This window comes from Felis catus, chromosome D3 (genome assembly GCF_018350175.1).
Source record: "Felis catus isolate Fca126 chromosome D3, F.catus_Fca126_mat1.0, whole genome shotgun sequence".
Lineage (NCBI taxonomy): Eukaryota > Metazoa > Chordata > Mammalia > Carnivora > Felidae > Felis > Felis catus.
Genome location: NC_058379.1, coordinates 23,295,730 through 23,307,382, shown reverse-complemented (window position 1 = coordinate 23,307,382; position 11,653 = coordinate 23,295,730). Strand labels below are relative to the sequence as shown.

The 11,653-nt window shown below is 51.7% G+C and overlaps 1 protein-coding gene across 3 annotated transcripts; it reads left to right on the top strand.

Moving 5' to 3' along the window:
* The first annotated feature begins 1,523 nt into the window (after positions 1-1,523).
* NEFH (neurofilament heavy chain) lies at positions 1,524-9,939 on the top strand. 3 transcript variants are annotated; one of them, XM_045042293.1, is made up of 6 exons: positions 1,525-2,458; positions 4,288-4,487; positions 5,473-5,597; positions 7,234-7,921; positions 8,336-8,377; positions 8,504-9,939. In XM_045042293.1, exons 1-6 carry the CDS (start codon positions 1,585-1,587, stop codon positions 9,329-9,331), a joined length of 2,757 nt encoding a protein of 918 aa, XP_044898228.1. In that variant the 5' UTR covers positions 1,525-1,584; the 3' UTR covers positions 9,332-9,939. The 3 variants fall into 3 exon arrangements, with proteins under 3 accessions (XP_044898227.1, XP_044898228.1, XP_044898226.1); XM_045042292.1 differs by having other exon boundaries at positions 1,524-2,458; positions 7,234-8,377; XM_045042291.1 differs by having other exon boundaries at positions 7,234-9,939.
* Positions 9,940-11,653: the final 1,714 nt, after the last annotated feature.

The window sequence follows — 11,653 nt, the reverse complement described above, 5'->3', positions numbered from 1 at the left end:
TAACACATACACATACCTCCCTCCCCTCTCCCCCCAAGGAAAAGGCAGAGATTAACCCCTTTTTCCCCCTAGAAAGAACAGACCCTGTCCTCGGTGCTGAAGCGACAGACGCAGCCTGCCCCACTCCCAAGGAATTTCACATGAGAATGAAAGCCCAAGAAAAAGTCATAGAACACCAGCAGCCGCAGGGCACCCCAAATTCCAGGGACCCCTTTTCTATCTGACCCTCTATTAGGGATTATGGGGGTAAGGGATTTTGGTACCCTGAAAGCATTCCACCACTTAGCTGGGGCCGAAAAGGGATGCCTATCGCGGCACCCACTTTTCTGCTGTGGGAGTGGGGGAGAGATGACAAAGTCGAAGTGGAGGTAAGATGGACTTCCTAGTTGTGCGAAAGCAGCTGCCATATCCACGGGCAGTATATGGGTCCCCTTTCCTAGTTCAGCCAGAGACACACACCCCCCCACACACACACACACAAAGCAAAAGCTGTGGGGGGGGGGGAAGGGGTTTCTAGTTGCAGCCTGTCCCAGGGCAGGGCCCCCTCTTGGTACAGACAGGAAAATCAGGGGTGGGGGACACAGCTTGTCCAAGGTCATTTGGCCAGCAAACTGTGGAGCTGACTTCAGTGTGCAGACCCTGGCCTGAATTCTCTCTCACACAGCCCATGTTCCTCCTGCCTATTCATGGCATCCTCTGCCTCTTTCACTGAGGCCCCTTGCTGGGGCCAGCTGCAGAGCCTACCTCCTCCTATACTGTGGAGACCACTGTGTCTCCCATCTGGGCTCCCCTTTCACCATCTTCTGAAGTGTTTCCCATACCCCCAATTCAGGGTAGCCTTGCCCCCCTTCCCAACTCCAAGTCCCCCTCCCCTATTCTGCAGCCGGCTGCAGTTTCTTGAGGCCTCTCCTGGTGGGTCCCAAGCTATTAGGGAAAAAGTGTACCTTCATTCAGGAGTCTTCTATCTCTCTACCTTCTGTAGCACCCATCATGAGTCCATTTAGGATTACTTTGCTCCCTCCCTTATTCTGGGCCATCTCCAGACACGCTACGCCCCCTATCTGAAGGTCCTCTCTAACTTTCAGGAAAATTTTGTGCCCCCCATTCAGGGGTCCCCTCATCCTACTGACTACAGAGTCATCCATCACTCCATCCCAAAGGCGACCTGCCCCTATTCCCACCAGGACTCCTTGTCATCTCCCCATTTCGGGCCCCTTTTCTGTTTCCGAACACAGTAGCAGGGTCTTCGGACTCGCACCCAGGGGTCCCCGCCATTCCACTCCAGGAGTCCTCTACCTCCTAACTCGATCTCAGGGTGGTCCTCTGACGTCGCGTTGATTCCCCTTCAATCCAGAGTCCCCCTGCCCCGCCCCTCTCACTGCGGCGGAGCTGCCGGACCCGGGCCGCGGGGGAGGAGGGAGAGAGGGCGGGGCCCTCCTCCCCCGCCCCCCCCCCCAACTGCCTAGGGGCTGGACCCGACCGGGCTGCTATAAAAAGGCCGGCATCCCAGTGCTGCCGCAGTGCCGCCCGCCCCGTCTCGGCCTCGGGCTTCCCCCTCCACCGGCGGCCGCACCTGCTCCGGCCATGATGAGCTTCAGCGGCGCGGACGCGCTGCTGGGCGCCCCGTTCGCGCCGCTACATGGAGGCGGCAGCCTGCACTACGCGCTGGCCCGCAAGGGCGGAGCGCGTTCTGCTGCCGGCTCATCCAGCGGCTTCCACTCCTGGGCGCGGACATCCGTGAGCTCCGTATCGGCCTCGCCGGGCCGCTTCCGCGGTGCAGGAGCCACCTCGAGCACCGACTCGCTAGATACGTTGAGCAACGGACCGGAGGGCTGCGTGGTGGCAGCAGCGGCAGCCCGCAGCGAGAAGGAGCAGCTGCAGGCGCTGAACGACCGCTTCGCCGGCTACATCGACAAGGTGCGGCAGCTCGAAGCACATAACCGCAGCCTGGAAGGCGAGGCGGCGGCGCTGCGGCAGCAGCAGGCGGGCCGCTCCGCCATGGGCGAGCTGTATGAGCGAGAGGTACGCGAGATGCGCGGTGCAGTGCTGCGCCTAGGCGCGGCGCGCGGCCAGCTGCGCCTGGAGCAGGAGCACCTGCTGGAAGACATCGCGCACGTGCGCCAGCGCCTAGACGACGAGGCCCGGCAGCGGGAGGAAGCTGAGGCGGCAGCGCGCGCACTCGCGCGCTTTGCGCAGGAGGCTGAGGCGGCACGCGTCGAGCTGCAGAAGAAAGCGCAAGCACTGCAGGAAGAGTGCGGCTACCTGCGGCGTCACCACCAGGAGGAGGTGGGCGAGCTGCTCGGCCAGATCCAGGGCTGCGGCGCCGCGCAGGCGCAGGCGCAGGCCGAGGCGCGCGACGCCCTTAAGTGCGACGTGACGTCGGCGCTGCGCGAAATCCGCGCGCAACTCGAAGGCCACGCGGTGCAGAGCACGCTTCAGTCGGAGGAGTGGTTCCGAGGTTTGTAGGCGCGCGGTGGCGTGGGGGAGGGGGCGCCCCCTGGTGGCCTGGCAGGGTGGACTCCCAGGGTGAAGGCGGCAGGGCTGGAGGGTGTGCTGCTCAGCTTCCCCCTGCAAAGTGCATTCCCCTTAGTTAAACGACAGTTTCACTCTGAGTCTCTGGAGATAACCCCCTTCCCTTCCCTGCAGCTCTGGGTTCTCCTTTGGCTGCCCTCCTCCAGGGGCCTTAGAGCTGTCCTGAAGCTCTGGATCCCCTCTGTCCCCCCGCCCAAGATTGGATAACCCCACTCTGAGGCCCCTTTCCATCAGGTTCCTAACACAGTTCCAAAGCAGTGATGGCTTCTAGTCACAGGCACTGAGGACTCTTTGTCCTTCAAAGTAACATGCTTTCGCTGCCCATCCCCCTTGCCTGCACCCTGCAGGGGACCCCATTCTCCAGACTCCTATTAGGCTGCTCCCCAGTGAGGGATCATCACCTCAGCGAATGGGTGTGTGAGGCTGAGGTGGCCCCTTAATGTCCTCTCTCCACTTGAGAAGCTGGGAGCCTCTTAAGATCCCCCCTCCTCCCAACTCCATGATGCTCTGAGTCAGCTAGATTGCAGCAGCAGCAGCTCTGAAGCTGTGCCCAGCACCTGCAGGGTGACCTTGACTAACACTTGCCTTCTCTGGTTTTCATTTCTTTGGGGGTTAAAAGGGGAGGCGGTTGACAAGCTGAGCCTCTTACTCAGGGGAGCTATATGATCCTTCCTGAAACTCTGTATACAACTTTTGCATTTTTCTTGGGAGAGGGTACAGAGGCTCCAGCGATTTTCAAACAGGTCTGTGATCCACAATGGGTAAGGGTCCTCACCCACTTTGATGGTTTTTAAGTCTTTGCCAACACTAGCAGGGAAAGCCAGGAAAGCTAGAACTTAGATGCATGGTTTTTCCCATTACTTTTCCTCTCCTTTGCAGTGGCAGAACCTTCCCCTCCCCCATCTCTGCAGCAAGACACCTCCCAGAGCAAACCTCTCTGCTCTCTTGGGCTTTGGCCTTCACATACACAAACCATCCCAGGACTTCTGGCCCATCCAACTGGCTTCCCTTCTCCCTGGCCCACCCTCCCGACTCAGGCCCTGGGTGTTACTATTTTGGGATGCAGGATATTCACTTTCAGGAGATGTAGATTAGTCTCCAGACCTCCACTGATCCTGAGAGATCTTCTGGGAACCAGCAGCCCATTGCTCACAGGGGCCAGGGTGTGGCTGTCCTTGGCACAGGGACTCCTATGCTAGAGAATGCACAGCCAGGTGGGGGAAGGGACAGAGGAGATGGCGCATGGGCCCCAGGCTCTGCGGTGACCTTGGGTTCTACAGAGCCAAAAACCTGCAAGAGAGGGGCTATGGCTACATAGTAGCTCATAGCACCTTCATGCCTCCAAAGGTCACAGGCTCATTAACTTGTTCAGCCACATGCTCAGAGTTAAGCCCTGTACGCCAAGTTTCACATTTAAACACTAGCACCGCCAGCCCTTGCTGGGGAGCTGAACTGGGTATTAGGACCAGAACTGGGGGCTTCTTCTGCCTTATGAGTTTTCAGATCCTGAATTGGGGGAGACAATCTAATCTTTGGAACCAGATAGACACTAGATTTGAATCTTAGCTCTACTGCTTACTAGCTAGGTGGCCTTGGATATTAGTAATTTGCCTATCACAAAGGATAGGGTGGATTAAGAACCCAAGATGGCACCAGGCACCCAGTAGGTCCTCAACCCACGTGTGTCACCTTTTGGATCAGTAGAATCCAAATCCAGGTGTGTCTAACTCTGTTCCCTGTCTCCTTCTCCCCCAGTGAGGCTGGACAGACTCTCAGAGGCAGCCAAGGTGAACACAGATGCCATGCGCTCAGCACAGGAGGAGATAACTGAGTATCGGCGCCAGCTACAGGCCAGGACCACAGAACTGGAAGCGCTCAAAGGCACCAAGGACTCATTAGAGAGGCAACGCTCTGAGCTGGAGGACCGTCATCAGGCCGATATCGCATCCTACCAGGTGGGCAGGGGTGGAGCAGAGACCAGACTACCTTACCTGGTTGGGTTATCCTGAACAAGTCACTGCCCCTCTCTCGGCAGGGTTGTGGTGGTGAAGACCATGGGCCTTGGAGTCAGTCAGACATATGAGGGGTACCACTGTGTCTTTCTAGCTGAGTGGCCCCAGGAAAGTTACCTGCTTTATCTGAGTCTGAATTCCTTTAATGCAATGAAGAAAAAAAAAAAAAAAAGAATGCCCACTTTGCTCTGCAAAGGTTAAAGAGATGGGCAAACTTTTCATGAGCTGTGTGTGAGCCTGCTCAGCAGGGTCTTAGTCACAGTGCACATCTGGTAAATAATAACCAGTGTCTGGGAGTGAGCGTAGCCTGGGGAAGGCCTTGGCAGATTCCTTGCATTAAAGACAACTGGCAAAAGAAAATAACACTTTGAAAGAATGTATTATGCAAGTATGGTGATTGTGGTGATTGTGGATAAATTAGAGAACGGAGAAAGCAGAAAGGAGGCAATAAAAATCAGCCATAATGTTTCACTTTAAGCAGGGCTAAGTGAGCCTTCATACTAGTGGAGAAGCTTCCACTAGTATTTAACCTGCTTCTGTGTGTTGCTTCAGTCATCAGCTGCGGGTGCTTCCCCAGCCCTATCTGGCAGGCACTTGGGAGCATTGGGAGCCAAAGCAGACAAGGCTGTGTTCCTGCTGAGCATTTTCTAAGCTTAAAAGATCTGTAAAACGTCACCCATCATTCCTGGTGTGTTTCATTCAAGACCAGTCCCCAGGTTGAGGTCATATACATACACGGCAGGATTTTTGCTTCAGCTGGTTTCCATGTCCATGAATGAGGCTGCCACAGCTTTGACAGCATGGCCCCAGTGAGACTGGCTAGATTGAACTGCTTTGGGTTTGCACAGTCTGCCTCAGCCTTCTCTGGTGCTGAAGGCCAGGCACTGGCTGGTGCGTGACATGTGTGTGTGTGACCTCTCCTCCCCAGGAAGCCATCCAGCAGCTGGACACCGAGCTGAGGAACACCAAGTGGGAAATGGCAGCCCAGCTCCGAGAGTACCAGGACCTGCTCAATGTCAAGATGGCTCTGGATATTGAGATCGCTGCTTACAGGTGAGGTGGGCCAGGGGCCTTTGGGATGGTGGGGAGCCCTTGCGTTCTTATGAGAAGCGAAGCACTGAGTTTCAAGTTCCCAGCAAGGTGGCCTGCCTGTCTTAGAGAGCAAAAAGAATTTTTTTTTATTGTGGTAAAATGTATAACACAAAATTTGCTATTTAACCATTTTTAAGTGTACAGTTCAGTGGCATTAAGTACACTTACATTGTTGTGCAACAGTCACCACCATCTATCTCTAGAACTTTTCTCATTTTCCCAAACTGAAACTCTGTGCTTGATAATAAATAACTCCCCACTGCCCTTTCCTCCCTTTCTCTGGCCCTGGCAACCATCATCCTGATTTCTGAGAGAAATAAGTCTTGAGAGTGGCTTATGTTCATTCTGACAGTGATTTAGAGGATTAATGTTCCTCATCCCTCCCCAAATCCAGCTGACTAGAGGTCTGCTTTGGAGGGAAGGGAGATACTTCAGTTGTCAGGGGCCTTTACAATTCTCTTAGTGTTTTTTAGCTCCCTGAGCTTTGGTTTTCCGGGGAAATAAAATGGGGATGATAATAACAGTACTCTTGTTGGGTTGTCAGGAGAGGGTGCTAATCCAGTTCCTGAGCGGATCTCAGTTCCACTGGGTTGTCACAGAGCAAGCCCTCAGGAAATGGTAGCCAGGAGAAGGTCATGAGACCTCCCAATTTAGCAATCTCTTGCTAAAGAGTAGGCTGACCCCCTGAAGACCTGTCCCAGTTGCTGGCTGGTGACCCTTTACTTCTCACCTCTTGGGTCTAGTTTGTAATCTTGGTGCTCAGAGTGTGGTCCATGAACCAGCACAATTGGCATCTTCCACAAGCATGTTAGAAAGTCAGACTCTCAGGTCCCACCCCAGATTTACTGAATCAGAATCTGCATTTTATCTAGATTGCTGGGGGATGTGTATGCTGTTAAATTTGCAAAGCACTTGTCTCTAGGGGTAACCCCTACACCTACTGTGAGGCAGGTACTGCCAGGTTCTTTTTATTCATTATCTCACTGAAACAATCCTCTGAGGTAGGGACTCTTAGTGACCCTCTTTTTGCCAATGGAGAAACTTGAGGCTTAAAGTGTTTGAGTGGCTTGGCTGAGGTCACATATCTACTGAGTAGGAAAGGGTAGAAACTGCTGCCCCCTCCCTATTCCTAAAACTCAAAGAATGAGAATATAAGGTGAAAAGAGACCCTTAACATTCCAATGGGTATATTCTGAGACCTCTTAATCACAAATTTATAAATGTGGAATTGTTTGCTCAGGCTCCCATCTTCCTCTTAAATGTTTTAGTTGAGGGACAATTAATGTAATTTTTGTTAATGCAGGTGCTCTCTCTTGAGGACCATGTTTTTGTGCATGTTAGGGGAGGTTGTTTTATAAGTTTCATACTTAGCTGCATAAAACCCCAGTGCCATTGGGGTGCAGATTCTGGGTAGTTCCTGGGATGATTTGCCAAGTGACTTTTTCCGGTCTCAAAGTGCCCACCATTCACATTCCTTCCTCCACCAAAGTCCATACCGTTGGATTCTATGGGCCTTCAGAGTAACTCAAGAAGACCCCCAATCCATCTATCTGTTCTGAGTTAATAATAATAATGTGTTCCATTATCCATTCTGCAGAAAACTCCTGGAGGGCGAAGAGTGTCGGATTGGCTTTGGCCCCAGTCCTTTCTCCCTTCCAGAAGCACTCCCCAAAATTCCCTCTGCAGCCACTCACATAAAGGTCAAAAGTGAAGAGAAGATCAAGGTGGTAGAAAAGTCAGAGAAGGAAACTGTGATTTTGGAGGAGCAGACAGAAGAGATCCAAGTGACTGAAGAAGTAACTGAAGAAGAAGAGAAAGAGGCCAAAGAGGAGAAGGGTGAGGAGGAGGAAGCAGAAGGAGGAGAAGAAGAAACAAAATCTCCCTCAGCAGAAGAGGCTGCATCTCCAGAGAAGGAGGAGGCCAAGTCACCAGTTGGAGCCAAGTCCCCAGTGAAGGAAGAAGCTAAGTCCCCAGCCGAGGCCAAGTCCCCAGTGAAGGAAGAGGCTAAGTCACCAGAAAAGGCTAAGTCACCCATGAAAGAAGAAGCAAAATCACCAGCTGAGGCCAAGTCCCCTGTGAAGGAAGAGGCCAAGTCTCCAGCTGAGGTGAAGTCCCCTGAGAAAGCTAAATCCCCTGTGAAAGAAGAAGCAAAATCACCAACTGAGGTGAAGTCTCCAGAGAAGACCAAGTCCCCTGTGAAGGAAGAAGCAAAGTCCCCAGTGGAGGCCAAGTCCCCAGAGAAGGCCAAGTCCCCTGTGAAGGAAGAGGCCAAGTCCCCTGAGAAGGCCAAGTCTCCTGTGAAGGAAGAGGCCAAGTCCCCAGAGAAGGCCAAGTCCCCTGTGAAGGAAGAAGCCAAGTCCCCAGAGAAGGCCAAGTCTCCAGTGAAGGAAGAGGCCAAATCCCCTGAGAAGGCCAAGTCCCCTGTGAAGGAAGAAGCCAAGTCCCCAGAGAAGGCCAAGTCCCCTGTGAAGGAAGAGGCCAAGTCCCCTGAGAAGGCCAAGTCCCCTGTGAAGGAAGAAGCCAAGTCCCCAGAGAAGGCCAAGTCCCCTGTGAAGGAAGAGGCCAAATCCCCTGAGAAGGCAAAGTCCCCAGAGAAGGCCAAGTCCCCTGTGAAGGAAGAGGCCAAATCCCCTGAGAAGGCCAAGTCCCCAGTGAAGGAAGAGGCCAAGTCCCCTGAGAAGGCCAAGTCCCCAGAGAAGGCCAAGTCCCCTGTGAAGGAAGAGGCCAAATCCCCTGAGAAGGCCAAGTCCCCAGTGAAGGAAGAGGCCAAATCCCCAGAGAAGGCCAAGTCCCCTGTGAAGGAAGAGGCCAAATCCCCTGAGAAGGCCAAGTCCCCTGTGAAGGAAGAGGCCAAATCCCCTGAGAAGGCCAAGTCCCCTGAGAAGGCTAAGACTCTTGATGTGAAGTCCCCAGAAGCCAAGACCCCAGCAAAGGAGGAAGAAAGGTCCCCTGCAGACATCAAATCTCCTGAAAAGGCAAAAAGCCCTGTCAAGGAGGAGGTCAAGTCCCCAGAGAAGGTGAAATCTCCTGTGAAAGAGGAGACCAAGGCTTCTGAGAAAGAGGTCACAAAGAAGGAAGAGGCAAAGTCCCCCGTGAAGGAGGAAGAGAAACCCCAGGAAGTGAAAGTCAAAGAGCCCCCAAAGAAGGTCGAGGAAGAGAAAGCTCCAGCCACACCAAAACCTGAGGAGAAGAAGGACAGCAAGAAAGATGAGGTGCCCAAGAAGGAGACTCCAAAGCCTGAGGTCCAGGAAAAGAAGGAACCTGCTGTGGAGAAGCCCAAAGAATCCAAGGTTGAAGCCAAGAAAGAGGCTGAAGATAAGAAAAAAGCAGTGACCCCAGAGAAGGAGGCTCCTGCCAAGGTGAAGGAGGAGGCCAAGCCCAAAGAGAAGGCTGAGGTGGCCAAGAAGGAGCCAGATGATGCCAAGGCCAAAGAACCCAGCAAAGCAGCAGAGAAGGAGCCAGAAAAGCCAAAGAAGGAAGAGACACCAGCAGCACCTGAGAAAAAAGATGCCAAGGAGAAGACCACAGAGGCCAAGAAGCCTGAAGAGAAACCCAAAGAGGAGCCTGGCAAGGAGGCCCCCACACCTGGCAAAGCCAAGACGGAAAAGGCTGAGAAATCCTCTAGCACAGACCAGAAAGACAGCAGGCCTCCAGAGAAGGCCACAGAAGACAAGGCCTCCAAGGGGGAGAAGTAAGGCAGGGAGAAAGGACTATCCAGAACAGCCAAAGAAACTCAGGAGGGTCTGGGAGCTCAAGAGTTGACATAACAAATTTTCATGTTTTTCTCCCTTTTCTTTATATAAGAAACTCTACTTAGACGATGGGGCCCTCCTTCACCAAACAGAAATTTCTATTAGCAATATGTTAGCAAGAGAGGGTATTCCCGACCCCCCAACTCCACACCCCAAACCCTTCCCAGGTGATGGACAATTATGTTATATGATAGCTTATGTAGCCGAATGTGATATACGCCGAATGCCACATGTAAACACTTGAGTATACAAACTGACCCCCTCCTTTCCAAATAAGTGCATTTATTTCCTGTATGTGCAACTGACAGATGACCGCAATAATGAATGAGCAGTTAGAAACACATAATGCTTGAGATGTCTTAACTTATTCCTGAATGCCTTCTGTTTTCCAAAGGAGTGGCCGAGCCCTTGCCCAGAGCTCTCTATCCTGGAAGAGCTGGAGCAGGTGGGGCTGTGCACTGGCCACTGAATCATGCCAGGGCGCACTTTTCCACTGGAGTTCACTTTCAATTGCTTCTGTGCAATAAAACCAAGTGCTTATAAAATGAAAATGTTTCTGTTGTTATTTATTCTCTTTCCCCAGGCAGGTTGGGGGACAGGGCCAGGGGAAGTCTAGATGTCACACTCAAGACAGCAGAGGACTGAGTAAGCATCAGAGGTCTCATGCAGGTATGGGACCAGTTAATGTGGCCTTCCTTGGGCTATTTCCTGGCATAAATCATGTGCCAGGCAATGTGCTTTATTTTTAGGATCTTGTAGATAAGTGGTCTGGTGTATGGTTTCACAGGGTGGTCCATGGATCACCTATATCAGCATCATCTGGGAGCCATATAAAAATGAAGATTCTGGATGTCTCGGTTGAGCGTCCGCCTTTTGATTTTGGCTCAGGTAATGATCCAGGGTCATGGGATGAAGCCCCATGTCAGGTTCTCCCTCTGAGGGAGAGAAGATTCTCTCTCCCTCTGACACTCTCACCCTACTCGCAGGCACACTGTCTCTAAAATTAAAAAAAGAAAAAGGAGATTCCTTGTTTCCATTGTAGACCATTGAATCAAAATTTGAGGGGTAAGCCTGGGAAAGTACATGCTTTACCAACTCCCACTTGATTCTGATGCACCCTGACACCTGAGAATAGGTGAGGTCCTTTGAATATTAAAGTTCTATTTATAGAGCTCTATGTCCTCTTTTGTAAGGAGGGATGAGTCTTCTGAATGAGGGGCCATATGTTGCCAATTCACCTGTAGTGAAGACTACAGTCACCACCATTGGGAACAATCTGTCAGTAGTCCCTTAACTGAACGCCAGCATACTTCTCCAGACATGATTTTGAAAGTTGTGTTGTTCTGGTGGACTGATGTGAGGTCTTTACTGTAAAATCCCTGTGTGGTTTCCAATTTTAGCACTGTCATGACTCCTTGTGTTTGTTTTTAGCACTTCTCCTGGGAATTGCTTCTTTCCCTGCCCCAACCAGGTGGTTCTCAGAGCCACCATGTTTTCTAATTGCTCTATGCCACTGGTCACTGGTGATTGGCCCAAGAATGACCACGTGACTCCAGGTGAGTCAATGAGATCCCTTTCCCGGGATTTCAAACTTGAGACCAGATTGGCTGGCAGTTTTCTCATTGTGGAAGGTGGGAAGATATGGGAATCAGTAGCTATGGGCTACCATTTTTCCAGCCTTGAGGAAAAGTTAGTCTGTGAGAAAGGGAGAGATAGATGGACAGAGATAGATGGGTAGAGACAAAATACCTAGAGAGTCATTATAGATTTCAAGTCCTTGATTCTGATGTTCCTTTCCGAGGCTTGTTGGCCATTCTTTGAGGCAATAAAGTTTTGCCAAAATTCATTTAGGATACTTTAGGATTCTGTCATATGCAACCAGAAGAGTTCTGAATAATGTAGTGACTGAAGGGGGCTGGTCACTGTGCTAGAACACAAATGATGATCTCTCAGAGAATGAGCAAGTAACTCCTCAAAGTTGTGCCCAAAGTCCACTCCTCAGCCCAAGGCCCACATCTCACTTTTGGCAACCACTTTCATCTGTTACAGGTCTCAATTTTTATTTTTTAATGTATGTATTTTTAAAAAGATTTTATTTTTTATTATTAAAAATGTTTTTATACACTTATTTTTGAGAAACAGAGTGAGACAAAGTGTGAGCGGGGGAGGGGCAGAGAGAGAAGGAGACACAGAATCTGAAGCAGGCTCCAGGCTCTGAGCAAGCGGTCAGCACAGAGCCTGATGCAGGGCTCGAACCCACAAACT